At 36.1% G+C, this 16,659-nt stretch overlaps 1 protein-coding gene across 1 annotated transcript in view; it reads right to left on the bottom strand.

Moving 5' to 3' along the window:
- Positions 1–16,659, bottom strand: part of stab2 (stabilin 2) — a 40,429-nt gene that overhangs the window by 13,953 nt on the left and 9,817 nt on the right. Inside the window, exons 20-51 of the mRNA XM_073838040.1 lie at positions 15,608–15,703; positions 15,442–15,528; positions 15,235–15,346; positions 14,962–15,139; positions 13,806–13,899; positions 13,570–13,728; positions 13,395–13,490; positions 13,208–13,303; positions 11,950–11,997; positions 11,027–11,163; positions 10,784–10,892; positions 10,599–10,676; positions 10,367–10,456; positions 10,166–10,273; positions 9,944–10,075; positions 9,736–9,864; positions 9,584–9,646; positions 7,564–7,659; positions 6,915–7,110; positions 6,546–6,641; positions 6,388–6,433; positions 5,325–5,404; positions 5,094–5,219; positions 4,747–4,820; positions 3,762–3,833; positions 3,014–3,133; positions 2,894–2,938; positions 2,737–2,817; positions 720–872; positions 489–629; positions 296–355; positions 39–215 (exon numbers count right to left, since the gene is read on the bottom strand). Of these exons, the coding sequence (XP_073694141.1) occupies positions 39–215; positions 296–355; positions 489–629; positions 720–872; positions 2,737–2,817; positions 2,894–2,938; positions 3,014–3,133; positions 3,762–3,833; positions 4,747–4,820; positions 5,094–5,219; positions 5,325–5,404; positions 6,388–6,433; positions 6,546–6,641; positions 6,915–7,110; positions 7,564–7,659; positions 9,584–9,646; positions 9,736–9,864; positions 9,944–10,075; positions 10,166–10,273; positions 10,367–10,456; positions 10,599–10,676; positions 10,784–10,892; positions 11,027–11,163; positions 11,950–11,997; positions 13,208–13,303; positions 13,395–13,490; positions 13,570–13,728; positions 13,806–13,899; positions 14,962–15,139; positions 15,235–15,346; positions 15,442–15,528; positions 15,608–15,703 (3,375 nt within the window). The remainder of the gene's footprint in view (positions 1–38; positions 216–295; positions 356–488; positions 630–719; positions 873–2,736; positions 2,818–2,893; positions 2,939–3,013; positions 3,134–3,761; positions 3,834–4,746; positions 4,821–5,093; positions 5,220–5,324; positions 5,405–6,387; positions 6,434–6,545; positions 6,642–6,914; positions 7,111–7,563; positions 7,660–9,583; positions 9,647–9,735; positions 9,865–9,943; positions 10,076–10,165; positions 10,274–10,366; positions 10,457–10,598; positions 10,677–10,783; positions 10,893–11,026; positions 11,164–11,949; positions 11,998–13,207; positions 13,304–13,394; positions 13,491–13,569; positions 13,729–13,805; positions 13,900–14,961; positions 15,140–15,234; positions 15,347–15,441; positions 15,529–15,607; positions 15,704–16,659) is intronic.

The raw sequence follows: 16,659 nt of genomic DNA, 5'->3' as shown, positions 1-16,659 counted from the left end.
TACTACAGTCATGCCCAACACACTGGATAGAGACCAACCTTGGTGTCACGCACAATGTGGTATCTAAGATACTCAGCTAGATGATCACGGTTATGCATCGCATACAGGAAGTCTTTCTGCTCTTGGGCCAGGGCGGCCATTGCAGCATCCGTGGGCAGGAACAGGGTAACCGGCTGATGAATTGGATCCATCACCAACTTTATTGTATCTGTGTCCTTTAAACAAACAAGGTGATAGGAGACTTGGATATTATGAGAAAAAGGCACAAAAGTTCCACTAAAACAGCTTGTTTTACCTCTAGAAGCTTGTAGAATGTTTTGAAGCCTTGGAGACTGACCACATCTGAGAGGTTACGCTTTTAGACAAAATAAAAATGACAAATAAATACAAAATGCATCAGTGTAATTTCATAATTTCATGCTTACTCTTATCATTACGTAATAAATAAAGAATATTGTCAGAGTCAGAGTAATCATGTGGGGACATACTGGTGTGCCATCTTGGTCTTTGTCTTTCTGAATCTGAAAACCAGGAGGTACTAGAACAGTGTCAATCTCATGGAAAATCCCATTGCTGCTTTCCAGATCACTGAACACCACTTTGGCTTTGTTATTGATGTATATAGTATCCTGAAAACAAATAATGAGTGTCAATATGCATAATATGTATCTTATGTGGTCAACATTATCTGAATTATCTATGCATCAGGCATACTGTACCTCAGAGTACGTAATGGTGAGGATGTCACCGGTAAGTGTGGTCAGGTTACGAGGCTGCATAAGGTCTTCTGGGAGGAGGGCACGGCAAGCCACTATGTGGTACCTCAGGATTTTGGCATTTTCCCAACGCGTCCCCTTTACAATGTCTTTTAACTAAACAAAAGCAGTGACGAATCACATCACAATCTCCTTTTACTATTCATGATGCTCATTAAGAGACATATAACATGTATCATAGGCTATCACATAAAACAAGGTCATATTTTAGCTTATATTCTGATTCTTGGCAATTAACCATGTTTTCTTACTAAATACTCCATAATGCAGCCTAAAGCTTTCAAGTTTGTAATTCTCCTTTTCTATTCTTGAGTTTATCTTATTAACAATCTCATTAGGACATATTCTTCAGTTTTTTTGTTTACTTCATGAGTTTAAGTTCAGTCACATGGCACAAGGTCACATGATGGATAGTCTTCCAGACTGTAATGGTGCAAGCTGATAGGTCCACTACTTGTAATCTGTCAGCCAATCAGAATGCATTCTATGCAAACGAGCCAATTTGCCAGCCAATGAGCTGGCACACTGCCTATACCTCTAACATTTAAATAGCCAGCTTTAGGCAGCTGGTCTGTTTAGTCTGTTGCTGTATGGTTAGCAGTTTGGTTGCTCATGGTCTATAAGGTACAACTTGGTGAGTTTCATTTTGTGTTTTAATGTTGAATCCTTACTTGAACTCAAATACATTTCCTATTGTTTTGCAGGAGGTTCCTTTCCCATATCACTATCAGCTTGCTTTGTGATATCCTGCACTTGCTAATGGTACGTTTTGGCCATCACAACATAAGTGTTTCTAACAAGATAAGCTTTAGCCAAATTGGCTCAGGGACATGTGGTTCCAAGAACTATGGTAGTCTTTTTTTTGTGTGCGTGTAACACAAACTACTGATGTTGCTTTGTTTCTTGGTATCATTTGTGTTCTGCAAAAGAAAGTCAAAGGTTTTGAATGCCATGAGGTTGAGCAAAGAGTCAACTCTAGAGTCAATCTACTAGGCCTTGTGGCAAAGTGCATAACAGGTCAATAACTTTAATTTGCACGAGTTCTGCTATGTAATGCCAAATTTTATAGTGCAGTAGAATCTTTTACAATGTCTTTTGTCTGACATTTTCTGGCTTTGGTTTGGCTCTGACCATACACTTGTTTGCCAATTTCTAGTAAGGTTGTTTTCACATGTTTAATTAGGTTTGGAGCTAATCTCGGCATGACTGTGTTCCTTCAAGCAGGTTCATACCTCAACTTTTCAATGGTGGTATCCTTGTTTTAAAGTCATGTTACTTAGAATTTCAGTCTTTTATAGAATTTGTCAATTAGTAATGGATTTTTTTTTTGGTACACAGTGTGTCGAGTGCTGCTTGCAATCTTGCATGTATTTCTGTACAAGATAATGTGATTCAATCCAATGCAGCAATACCAACTAGTGGAAACTAACTTGGTAACTAAGATTTCTTTGTTTGCAGATGAACTGTGCCATCTCTCTCCCATTGAAAATGAAGTGAGAACTAAAGGTTGCAAGGTATTGTATTAAATGTTTTCAAAAGTTTAACTATGATAGATAACACTTGGGTTATTTTTGCCTTTCTAGCTAATGTTATTTAACATGTATTCATGTTTTTTTTCTGCTGCTGTGAAAGAATAGAACCTGCAAAACATGGCAGTTGTTTGGAACCTATGCAAGAAGCTTCATCTCATGCTTGGTTAAATTGTAATTTTACTGCAGCAGTACTAGGCCACAACAAGTGAGTTTTTTTTTTTTTTAAACTGCACATTTCTGACATTGTCTCTTAACTCAGTGTGCTGTTCTTTAGATTCACATATGTTAGGAAACTGCATTAACAGCACATCAGTTTTAAGAGTGTTGCAACGCAAGTCTTCAATACAACTGAAAAGTGCTGCTGTTGGTGTGTTGGGTAAGTTATTCAAGTCAAAACTTTGCCTAATCTGATCACATTTGAGTCTTACCTCTGGTTTGTTGTAAGCGTCTGAATTGGGTACAAAGACTGTGAAGGGACCACGACTTCCAAGTTCAGGTATATTGTTTCTCTGTAAATTCACTCAGATTAGTCTCATTCAGGCTGCTAAAAAAAAACATTGTTAAAATGAGTAAGAATAACATTACCACAAGTCCATGGTAAAAGTCTCCTAAATTTCTGTTTCGGATCTCCTAAAAAGTAAAGAATTTAGTTACTGTTAATGTATTGCTTCATTTGTGTGTCTGTTTACATTTTGCTGTACTTACTCTTTGCAGGGTGCCTTTGCAAGTTTCTCCATCTCCAATAAAGCCAGGTCTACAAGTGCAGTTCCTCTCCAGGGGTCCTGTCATGGTACATTGGGCATACCTGTGACATCCTCCATTTTTCTGACAGAAAATAAGTAATGGTGACATTGTTCCATGTTAGTCTTTGAGCTGAGTGCAACGGTGTCATTTCTAATAGTGGTTTTCAACTGGTGGGTTGTAACTCACAATGGATGAACGAGTAGGTCTGTTCTGATCAAACCACTGTCTCTTGATTAAGGGCAATTTTGAGTTAAACTTGTTCAGTAAACAACTCTGGTGCTGTTGATGCACTTGATATTAGAGATCCATTTTCCTGCATAGTTCAGCTCCAGCCCTAATCAAACACACCTGAACAAGTAATCAAGGTCTTTATGATCACTAGAAAGTTACAGGCAGTTGAGTCTGATCAAGGTTGGAGCTAAACTATGCAGGAAAATGGATCTCACAGGCCAGAGTTGAGAACCCCTGTTCTATGCCTTGAATCTCCAAACTCTGTCCTAGAGTGTTGGTGTCCTGCAGAGTTTTGCTTCAACACACCCACATGGAAGTTTCTAGCATGCCCAGTAAAACCTCGATTAGCTGGTTCAAGTGTTTAATTAGGGTTGGAGCTAAATTCTGCAGGACACTGTCCTTCCAGGACCAGGTTCTATGTAAGACCAGTTGGAACCAGTAATATTGTCCTTTTAATGCAGTTATCAAAAGCACGTACCTCAAGACAGACATTGATGGCTTTACATTCTTTTCCATCTCCGGAAAAGCCTAGTTTGCAGTAACATGCTGTCTGAAAAAGAAATTAAATAAATGTACAATGTCATTAACTTCATTCTATGGTTGAGTTTCAAATTACAAATAAAGTTACAAATAAAGTCTTGTCTTTTTCTCTTTTCCCCAAATATATTTTTATTGTAAAGTATTATAATTTATAGGGTTAAATGCCGATTTATATAAAATTGTTTAAATGTAGCTTTGTAGCATGACTCTAAGCCCTTAAAATGGATAGTAAGACTAGGGCTAGTGTATGTTGTGACCTTTTTATTTTTTCCACTGTAAAAGTCCATTTAATTCTAGTGGTGGCTGTAGCAAAGATATTCATTAATAAAGTTACTTACAAACTTAAAGATCTGTTGGAAGTTGTAGATTGTGATGTTAATACAATGCATATGCTACCACACTGCAAAAGTACTTTTTGTTAGATTTGTCTCATTTCCAGCCAAAATATTTAAACATTCTTAAATCAAGGAGGTTTTCTAGAGACGTAAGTTGTCTTATCAGGAAAAAGTAAAAACTAGTGGGTGGGTGGAGTGAGTTTTTGCTTAGAACAAGCAAAATCTGCTAATGGGGTAAGCAAAATCTAATTTCAAACAGAAAACAAAGTTATTTAGCTTACTCCATTGGCAGATTATTTAAGGTTGTTTCAAGCAAAAACTCAAGTTTGACTTAAAGACAGTATTTACTTGTCTAGAAAATCCTTAAGAAATTTTGAATATTTTAGCTGAAGAAAAAAAACAAGCCAACTAAGATGGCATATTTTGCAGTGTAAATATAGTACATTTAGAGAACATAATGACATGTTCCCTTTAATTTATTCTTTCAGTTTTCTTTACCTTGTATTAAATTTACATTGCTTCCAGGGTTTCTGTAAGTTTAATGTATTAAACTGTATTTGGTTTGTTTGCGGTCTATTTGCCTCTTACCTTATTAGGCCCTGTATGAATGCAGTCACCGTCTGCATGGCATCCTCCATTACCGTCCAGACATGGATTGATGGCTTCAAAAGACACACATGTTCATTAACATATATAAAATGCAATAAGTGTGTTTCATTTGGAATACACAGCACTGCATTCACAATATACAGTAATCAACATTTGAAGTGGACCAAAAAAATTAAACTGTCCTAAGACAAGAACAGGTATTGTTTTGGTTTTAGGACAACTTTGATGAAAGGTTTTGATCCACTCTGGATCTGCTGTATATCAAACCAAGGAGATTTGGGTTTGCTACCCTTCAAACTGGATGTTAAACAGACACACACACTTACAGACGCATACTTTTCCATCGCCTGCATAACCAGGGTGGCACAAGCATATTCTCCGTCCTGGAAGAGTTCGCTTGCACACAGCGTTGACGGAGCAGCCACCGTTATTCTCTGCACATGCGTCTACCGCTTAGGTTGGGGATGACAACATATAGTACATTAAATCACCATTTAGACTCATTGACAACAAATGTTATGACAGCAAAGTGTTTGGATGTTTCTTGATATGCTTACCTGTGCAATATGTGCCATTGCCCTGAAACCCTGCAGCACAACTACAGTAATATGTACTGTCCACCACTTTCAGCAAGCAGCTACAACACACATCAAACCCAAGTCATAAGCACAATATTTAAAGAGCATAGAAAGTATGTATATCACAAAAGCAAATCCAGGTCACATTTTAGTGCTTAATCAACTGTAGATAAGGTCTTTGCAATCAGCAAAAGGTGAAGCTGTTTTTTGAAATATAGGTCTCATACAACTTTTTTTTTTTTTTTTTAAGAAACATTGTTCCCAAGTGGATTCAATTTAGCTCAATTAGGAACAAATTTCAAACCACTCCCCCACAATTAGACAGTACACCTGTTGCTAATTGTAAAGACTCCTATAAAGACACTGTTAGGAAAACAAGTTCTTGATGTCTGATGAAGACATTTTAGATGGCTGAAACTGTTATTTTAAAAAAAAAAATGGCTGAAGTTTTATCTGCAAGAGTGAGTATTTTGTTTTGTTGTTGTTGTTTTTTTTAAAAGGTAATATTTCAACCAAATTCACATTACCACTCAAAAGTTTCCTGTCAGCAAGATTACTTTTATTCAGCAAGAAGAGGTAAATTTGAATGAAAACACAGTAAAGACTTGCATTGTTTCAAAAGCATGCATTTTACAATAAATGCTAATAATAAAAAGAAATATCAGCATATTACTATGATTTTTAAAGGATCATGTAAGGCTAAAGACTGGCTACTGAAAATATAGCTTTGCCATCACACAAAAACATTACACTTTAAAAATGTATCTAGATCTTTCAAACTAATATTTCACAATATTACTGTTTTCTGTATTTTTGATCAAATAAATGCAGCTTTGGTGAGCATAGGAGTTATTTCAAAAACATTTAAAAGTCTCTCAGATCTCAAACTTTTTAATGGCATCTACCTATTTTGCATAAAGAATGCTTATTTGTAAGAGGAAGATTTTTGCATTGACTTTACAAGGCCATTTTTCTTTGAACTTGTAGGTAAATATAATGTAAAAGGTAAAATGTAAAAAAAAAAAAGTGTACTTTAACTTACTTGGCACTGCTGTGGCATTTTCCTCCGCACATATCTGATGTAATGGCTGAAAACATATATATAACATCTATTTTATTAACATATTTTTTTATATACTCAGATGGTGCAAGGTATCCAAATGTATGTATAAGGATTTGTACTACAGGTGAGTATCATACCAACGTTGCAGTTTATTCCTCTCCAGCCCAGATCACAAGTACAGCTGCCGTCTCCATCCACACCATCTTTGCAGCGTCCGTTAATGCACTTGCACTCTAAACAAAGATTATGTACTTTATGAGCTAATTATTCACAGAGTATGCAGTAGATCAGGGCATCTCAACTCTAGCCCGTGAGATCCATTTTCCTGCAGAGTTTAACTCCAACCTTGATCAAACTCACCTGCCTCTAACTTTCTAGTCTTGATTAACTTGTTCAGGTGTGTTTGATTAGGGTTGGAGCTGAAATCTGCAGGGAAATGGATCTCGTGGGCCAGAGTTGAGAAACCCTGCAGTAGATTAAAGTATACATTTTTAAATGCTTATTACCTTGATCACAGTGAATTCCATATTTTCCAGCTTGGCAAGTCTCACACGCGGTGCCGTTAAAACCCTGGTTACACTGACAGACACCTGTTCCATTGATCCCATCTACACACATACCGTTGCTGAAACAGGACTGACCTTCTGGCCCCGGACACTTTTCGCAGTTAATACCATAATAACCTGCACAACACTTTCTTTCCTGCAAACAGACAAAAAGTGTGAGGCTTCTGTTGTCATTTGCTAGTTGTTTTTAGCTGTACAAAACCACTGCTTGACACTGCAAAGTAGTATTTCTTCTAATAATAGTATTGTATTGTATTTTATTGTATTGTAGTGCAAATAGTTTTACAGTTTTCAGTACTTTGTTGTTCTTAGTCATTTACGTGTAGCAGCTAATGAATCAGAAGTCTTGCATGTTCAGACAAAATGGCTTCCAAGATAAGGTGGATGCCATCACATCAAACACATTCCCTGTGTCCCAATGTGCATACTATCCACCCTATCTACCTTATAGTATTGAAAATTACTAATATCAAATAGAATTTAGGATGGATAGAATGCACATTGGGACGCAGACAACGAAACTCCACAAAGCTCTCGCTGCTGGTGTGCATACAAGCTAGATGAAACGTGAATTAATGCATGTACGTACAATGTTGACTCTCTCACAAGAAACTTTGCATCCAATGGTCAGCAGCGTCTCTCCATGATATACTCGACTGTACATGCATCTTCTCTTTCGGCTCATCTGAGAACAAACAGCAATAAAATGTGTATGTGTGTATTTATTTATTTTTTAATTAAAGTAGGTTTGTTTGCTCTTTTTAAATCTATAAAACAAATTACTTCATTACTACAGGTAAGTACTTGCATTTTAGACACTATATTACCAGTTACTTTGTGTTTGTTTTTTTACAAAATCAAGCCACTGTAGAACTGTTGCACGTCTCAGAGTAGTAACGTAATGAATCAGTGTTGTGGAACAAATGAAAGTAGTGAATGATTCAATGACTCAATTGTTTACTTCCTGAATGAATTTGTGTTTGTGAGTGAATCACTTGAGTGAATCACTTGAGTGAATGATTCATTGACATACTAATAAAGAGTATTATGTGTCAACACCTAGTGGTGTAACAATATAACATGCAGAAAGAGTCATGATAATATATTGAATTATATTCCCTTGAGAAAGGAGTAAATGATTAAATGATTCACTTGTTTAGTTCTTGAATGAATCGCTGACAAACTAATTGTCACAGCCAGTTATAGGAGTGCCCAGCTTAACCACCAGAGGGCACACTCTTTGTGTCATTGTGTGTTCTAGACTGCATTTCCCATAACCCTTTGCACTCATTATTGGTTTATTACTGCCAGCTATTTATCATTGAATCATTAGCCTCACCCTATACATACCTTGTTCATTTTCACAAACAGGAAACAAAGATAACAACACAGGAACAGAATTCAATACTGACACCACTAAAGACAAAATTAACGAGGCCTACATCCCAATGTGCATACTATCCATCCTAAATTCTATGTGATTGGAGTAATTTTCGATACTATTTAGGGCAGATAGGGTGGATAGTATGCACATTGGGAGGCAGGGATGTTGTATAGGGTGAGGCTAATGAGTCAATAATAAACAGCTGCCAATAATGAACCAATAATGAGTGCAAAGTGTTATGGGAAACGCAGTCCAGGGGCCTCATTTATAAAACTTTCTTACGCACTGATTTGATCTTAGAGTGTTCGTACGATCAAATCCACGTCAAAGTACAGATTTATAAAAACCGTCTTTGACGTGGAAAAGTACTTATCTCCACGTCAGATTCCAGCTTGGCGTACGACCGTTTCCTTGTGGTAATGCCTGGTATTGCAGATAGTTCAGCCTCACTATAATTTGATTTCTTGCGCTCCTTTTTACTTGCCATTGTCACAGAGTTTTTGCTTTAGGAATGAGCTCATTTTATATGTTAATTAATTAAGCAGGGGCGTTTCGACGGCAGAACATTCAGCTGCACACAATTCCACGATCATTTGTGATTTATAACCGAATGACTGGCATACGCATGGATTTCGTGGTACGTTCGTTTCTCTGAATTGCTCTTACGATCAAATCAGAAAAGTTCTTAGATAAAATCAAGGATGGTTTCTACGCAAGTCTTTATTAATGAGGCCCCTGAACACACAAACAATGACACAAGGACAGTGCCCTCTGGTGGCTAAACTGGGCACTTCAATAACTGGCTGTGATAGAATAACTTTTCACCACCTAGTGGTGTAACAATGTAACTTGCAGAAAGAGTCATAATAATTTATCAAATTAATTTCCCTTACACTGCAAAAAAAAAAGGCTATTTTATGTATTGATGTCTTGTTTCTAGTCAAAATATCTAACAATTCTTAAATTAACATATTACTAGATAAGCAAAATGACATAAGATTATTAGTCTTGTTTTCATGGGAAAATTTTTTGCAGAATAGGAAAGAAATAAAAATGTGAAAATTGTACATTTGTAAGAATGACAATCAAACTAATGTCAAATTATATAAATACATATTAAAAACAGCATTTTTTTTTCAGTTCAGTGAATCATAAAATGACCATTGAAATATGTAATCGTTGATTGGCATCCAAACAATTTTTTGGGTCAACATTGTACACTCACCAGTCTTTTTGTTCCTGAAGGGCAAGGGTTCTCAGTCGGGTGAAAACAGTCCATGCAGCGTCCCTACAGACACAGTGCACATATTTATAGTCTATATTCAAAGGATTTGGGAAAAAATGACCAGGTAAAATGGTTAAATAGATATATTGTACCGGGAAAATTTTGGTAGTAGCTTTGTCACAGCGGTTGTTGGGGATGCTCAGGACAGCAGACACGGCGTGGATTACTCCCTTATTGGTCTCTATATCAGTCACGTTCACCTCAGCCTCATTTACAAGCAGCTATGACAGAAAAGTCCCTTATTTATACAAGACTTAGCATTTGGTTGACTTAAGTTGAATTAATTCAGCACTGACTTACTTTCTTATCCTGCCGGAAAATTCCAAGTTGGTACGAGAAGCCAAGCATGGTATCTTTATACAGTCCATCCACCAAATCTCCATCTTTTAAAGTCTCATTTATTATAATGTGATACTGGGTCACATTCGAATCCTAGAAACACACAAAATTCATGACGCAAAAATAAGAAGCTATATACTTAATATCGCTAAGGCTGTCTACTTTAGTGTGTTTGTATAATACCAGTGACTCCTTGCCAGTTCTTCTGAGGTATTCTCGAACCGCACTGTCCGTAGGGGCAAAGACAGTAAAGCCCGAAGACTCCTCCATTTCATGAGTCAGGTTGTGTTTCTGAATAAATACAAAATAAGTACAATTCAAAAACAAGTCCAAGCCTCATGCAGAGGATGATTATTTTAATTTGTGGTATGAGTGGATTCTCACCAAGAGCGAGCTGCGGAAGAGAGAGAGATCAGCCCTCTGACTCAATACTTCTAGTAAACCTTCACTCATCTGTCGCTCAGGCATCAACACCTAGAGAGAACAACAGATTTCTTCAATATGTGTGTATGTCATCACTTTATCAGTAAGTTAGCACTTTATTTTACATTTACGAACACAACTGTTAGTTAATGAGACCCACTGTTTACAGGTTTTTAATTAAAGATAGTCATACTTTGTCAATCAAATGGATAACTCCATTCTTTGCTGCCATATCGCCATAAGTTATTTTTCCTCCTGCGACAATAGCGGTCTGAATAAAAAGACAAACAGGAGACATGATAAAGAAAATATCTTGCCGGAGTTAAATGACACAACTGTACTGGGACTAATCGAAAAGATAAGATGTTTTCCTCTTACATCATTGGCGGAGTAAACAGGAAGTGTCCTTTTTAAAAGGGAAACCAGTTGTGGGGATGGGGATGTACGAAGATCGCTGAGAGCATATATCCCAGAAACAATATGATTTCTGTGAGGAACAAAACAAACCATACATCAATGGAAAGCTTATTTATCAGATAATTGACCCTTATGACTGGTTTTGTGGTCCAGGTTCACATATGACAAGTAAGCTGATGTTGCATGACAATTATGTGCCCTTACTTGACAAGACTTGGAAGGTTACTGCGGGTCATCCAGAAGTCTTTGTCTTCTTGACTCAGTTTCTCTGTGGCCTCAGCCGATGGGACGAAGAGGGTGTAATTTTCTGTCTCTGACAGCATTTGAGAAAGATCTGCTCGCTGTGGAATATCCCAGAACTTCTTAGGAACTCAAACTATATTTATACACAATCAGCCTTGCAAATCTGGACATAACACACTGAAAAAAAAAAATGCTTTTCTTTCTTGTTTCCAGCCAAAATATCAAAAAAATCCTAAATCGAGGAGGATTTTCTAGATGAGTAACACAAGTTAAAATTAAATGTTTTTTGCTTTAAACAAGCAAAATGGGGGTACTAATAGGGTAAGACAAATAATCTTGTTTTCTGTTTAAAATATGATTTTTTTTTTGCTTACCCCATTAATAATTAATAATATTTTTTACTTGTCTGGAAAATCCTCCTTGATTTAAGAATTGGCATTCTTCACTGCATTAACAGTGTTGGGGGTAACGCATTACAAGTAACACGAGTTACATGAACAGATTACTTTTTCAAGTCACTAGTAAAGTAACGGATTACTTTATCAAAAAAGTAACGCTAGCTGCTTTTTGTTATGCATTACTTTTAAAAGATGATGTAATCTCCGGAAGGAGTCAATAACCCCCCAGCCCCATCACTAAATGTGTGGAGTCTGTCAGGAATGTGCAAACAGATATACAAACAGTTAAAAGATTTTTAAAAATTAGTGGACTATATATGCAGTCTCTGAAATTCTGCTTGTCCAATCATATTCAAGAAGCAGAACTGTAGTATAAACAGGGTAAATTAAGGTAATTTGGGATTTTTTTTCTCCAGTCATCTCAATAGCAACATCCCAAATTACTTTCTTTTAAAGACAATTTTACAACACTAAAACACAACATACCAAGACCCAAAGGTTGAATTCCAGAAGATTTGGGTTGGTTGCCACCTCCTGCAAAAACAAAATGAAACAACATTAGGAATAAGAGGCCAGTTGTTCAAAAAGTTAAATGTGGATCAGAATGATCTGGATTTGGAAATCCTATGTTTTGCTATCCAGGATGAGGTAACCCATCTTTCTTTTGTGCTTTTTTTTTTAAAAGCAAAATTGGATTGGATCTTCTTTTCAAATGTCAAAATCTTGATTACTAGCGCTCTACAGAGCCCCTAAAGGGACATTGTGATGGAAAAAAAAAGATGGGCAATGTTTCCTATTCTAGTTTTGCATTGCATTTACACAAATAACTACTTCTGACTGGTCCATCTCTGATGATTGTGCCAATTTAGTTTACATCAAATTAAATATGTGACCCTGGACCACAAAACCAGTCTTAAATCGCTGGGGTATATTTGTAGCAATAGCCAAAAATACATTGTATGGGTCAAAATGATTGATTTTTCTTTTATGTCAAAATCATTAGGAAATTAAGTAAAGATCATGTTACATTAAGATTTTTTGCAAAATTCCTACTGTAAACCTATCAAAATGTAATTTTTGATTAGTAATATGCATTGTTAAGAACTTAATTTGGACAACTTTAAAGGTGATTTTCTCAGCATTTTGATTTTTTTTGCACCCTTATATTCCAGATTTTCAAATAGATGTATCTCAGCCAAATATTGTCCTATCCTTACAAACCATATATCAATAGAAAGCTTATTTATTGAGCTTTCATATGATGTATATATCTCAGTTTTGTAAAATTTAACCTTATGACTGGTTTTGTGGTCCAGGGTCACATATAATATTTTAGTTTGATACTGACAGTTGTTTGGGGATTTGGGGATATATTACATGTTAAAACGTATTATCACATTTTTGTTCCTGAAATCTTTCTGCTGGGATCAGAATATCCAGGTTTTTTGGATCAAAAGTATCCTAATCTTACTAAAACATTTTGAGCAACACAAACTGAGGATCCAGTTTTTCATCCAAATCAAAACCAAGATGGATTTTATTATGTAATCTGAATTCAGAATCCTTTTTTTTTTTCAACAACTCATTTTCAAGATATGATCCAATCCGATGGCCAAAATTAAATCAGATTACTTTTGAACAACTGACCCAAGGTTATACAAATAATTGAAGAATTGCATACAGTATACAGCAAGACTGATCTCTGTAAAAATATAAAAAAATAACACAAAGTCATATCCAGTACCTGTGCTAGAGTCCCATAACAGATTTTTCCGTCACCATCATAACCGTCCTCACACACACACTGCCATCCACCTGGGTTCAGAAACTGGCAGGTGGCCTTTGAGAAAATGGTAAAATTACAAAAAATGTAGCAAAAATACATATTATGTAAAATGTGTGCAGTTCTGATGACTTGTTTGAGCTCTCACCAGAAAATGACATCCACCCTTCTGCTCCACACACTGATTGACAGGTTCACAATCCCTCCCATTGCCGTGGTACCCACTTTTGCAAGCACAGTCACTCTACGATAGAATATCAAACATCAAAAACCCCATAAATCCAAATAGATGAGGTTCTAGAATCACAACGCCTTTCCCTCACCTGTCCTGGGCCTACATAGATGCAGGTGGCATTAGAGTGACATCCTCCTCTGGATGGATCCAGACAGTTATTGATGGCCTGGCACTCATCTCCATCCTCTCTCCATCCACTCAGACACTGGCACGTGTGTGTGCCTGGACCAGTCTTTATGCATTTGGCCTGAAAATAAAAGAGAATAAATATGCCATCATAACATGGTAATATTAAACACAAGCATGCAGATGCATCTGACTTACATTGATGCTGCAACCTCCACGACGTGGCAAAGCGCAAGGATCGCTTTCCACGCACATGTATCCATCCCCTTGAAAACCAGGCTTACACACGCACCTAAAATTAGAATGTATCACTGATATTATCTTTTCTCTTTTTTTGGCTAACAAAAGCCCATAATCATGATGCAGCTACACTACTGGTCAAAAGTGACTTTTATGTTTTTTAAATTTTAATGTTTTTCTCTTCTGCTCACCAAGCCTGCATTTATCTGAGTCAAAGTACAGCAAAAACAGTAAAATTGTGAAAAAATTTTATTCTAATTTTATTATTCTAATTAAATTATTCTAATATTCCCATTTTCTGCTCAAATAACATTTATTATTATTACCATTATGTTGAAAACCGCTGAGTAATTTTCAGGTTTCTTTGATGAATACAAAGTTCAGAAGAACAGCTTTTATCTGAAATGAAAATCTTTCGTAACTTTATAAATGTCTTTATCATCACTTGCAACCAATTTAAAGCATCTGTGCAAAATAAAATGATCAATTTCTATAATTGATTTCCCCCTAAAAAATTGTATTATTGTATTCCAATCTTTGGAATGGTATAGTGTTACAAAAGCTCCAAAAACGTTTTTTGGGTCAAAAGATTTTTGGATCTTCCTATTCTTCAAAGATTTCTGAAAAAAGTACTCAACTGTTTTAAATATTGATAATAATACTAATACTAAAACTGTTTCTTGAAAAGCAAATCCTCATATTAGAATGATTTCTAAAGGATCATGTGACACTGAAGACTGCAGTAATGATGCTGAAACTATCTTTGATTACAGAAATAAATTACATTTTTAAATATATTCAAATAGAAAACAGCTATTTTTGATAGTAAACATATTTCAAAATTGTACTGTTTTTGCTGTACTTTAAAATCAAATAAATGCAGGTTTGGTGAGTAGAAGAGACTTCTTCAAAAACATTAAAAATCTTTTGACCAAACTTTTGACTGTTAATGTATAAGATTCATTATTCTAAATAAATGATTCAAATGTATTTATATAGCACTTTTTCCAAAGGTCTCCAAACTTCAGTATAGCACTGAATAAATAAAAGTACCACATCAAATGAAAAAAAAAACTCTGTCTGTGTTAAACACAAAATGACGTGTATCACTCACGTGAATGCTCCCTTATTGGACACACAGTTGGCATGGGCATGGCAGGGCTGGTTGGGTCCGCACAACTGGGTCTGCTGCTCGCAGAACTCTCCAGTATAACCGTCTTTACAGGAGCCCTGCTTACATTTACCACTGGCCTCTGGACGGTTATCACACACGCCGTGTATGCATCCACAGGCTGGTGTTAGGAGGAATGCAAAGAGAAAATGTTACTAAACATCTTGAATGTTCCCAAACCCCATGCTGTGAGTTGGTATTGAAATAAATTCATACTTTTATCACAGAACGGGCCATATTTGTTGGAGTCTGCACAATACTGACACCGTGATCCTTTGAAATTGGGCTCACACTGGCACGTTCCGTTTCCATCTATGCCCTCTGAGCACTACAACAAAAGAAAATATAAGTTAAGACCTTATGACACCTAAAAAAAGGTTTAATCATACAGTATGCATGCATGTGAATGTGCATGGGGTTTACCGTCCCATGAGAGGAACAGGGGGTGGTGTAACCACCTGGACACGGGGAACAGTCTGGTCCGAAAAAGCCTTTACAGCAATGAGGGGTCTGGTGAAGACAAATAATGGCTAATTTGACTATGCTCTGGTGTTAAATGCAGAAAAATGCTAGTGAATCAAATACTCACAGTCTTTGTTTCATTGCAAAAGAGGGAACAGCCAAGGGTAGGTATGGTTATACCCAAAGTCTCCTTTTTGAATACACAGCCTCTGGTGAATACATCCTAAATATGAGGAGATCACAAAGGGGTTACAAAAAATAAAAGAAGCACTATGTACAATTTCATTTCGATTTACAGGAATAGCTCACCCAAAAGTGAAAATATGCTAAAAATGTGCTCACCAATGCATCCTCTGCAGTGAATGGGTGCAGTCAGAATTAGAGTCCAAACAGCTGATAAAAACATCACAATAATCCACATGTAATCCAAAAAAACTCCAGTCCATCAATTAACATCTTGTAAAGCAAAAATCAGCATGTTTCTAGGAAGCAAATCTATTATTAAGGCGTTTACCTAGGATAACTGTTCTGGACTGTTTTCACTTATCTGTGCATATTTCTCTCCTGGCTCAGACAACTATTTCACTGGATAAAGCAATATTGTAGATGGAGGATTTGGTTTGAATTTAAAAACATTAAAAACACACAGCTTTTTGTTTTGAAAGACGTTAATTGATGGAACAAATTCTAAATAATTAATAATGATTCAAAAGCATTTATATAGCACTTTTTGAAAAAAAATAATACTGGTCTAAAGCAACATTTTTTTCTTTCTTTTTTTCTACATTTTTAAATATATTTTTAGCACCCTTCGACCCCAAAGGTCTCCAAACTCCAGTTTGAAATATTAAAGTATAGTACTGAATAAATAGAAGTAAACAAAAATACAGTTTTGGACTGTTTTCACTTTTCTGTGCATATTTCTCTCCTGACTCAGACAACTTTTTCACTGGATAAAGCAATATTTCGAATTTCGAGATTTGGTTCGAATTTAAAAATGTTTAAAAAAATGCAGCTTTTTGTTTCACAAGACATTAATTGATGGAATGAAGTCTTGTGGATTGCTAATGGATTATTGTGATGCTTTAATCAGCTGTTTGGACTCTCTGACGGCACCCATCCACTGCAGAAGATTCATTGGTGAGGAAGTGATTAAGCAAGTAATTTCTCCAAATATGT

This window comes from Garra rufa, chromosome 4 (genome assembly GCF_049309525.1).
Source record: "Garra rufa chromosome 4, GarRuf1.0, whole genome shotgun sequence".
NCBI lineage: Eukaryota > Metazoa > Chordata > Actinopteri > Cypriniformes > Cyprinidae > Garra > Garra rufa.
Note: the sequence above shows the minus strand (reverse complement) of the source record. Positions and strands in the feature narration are given on the sequence as shown.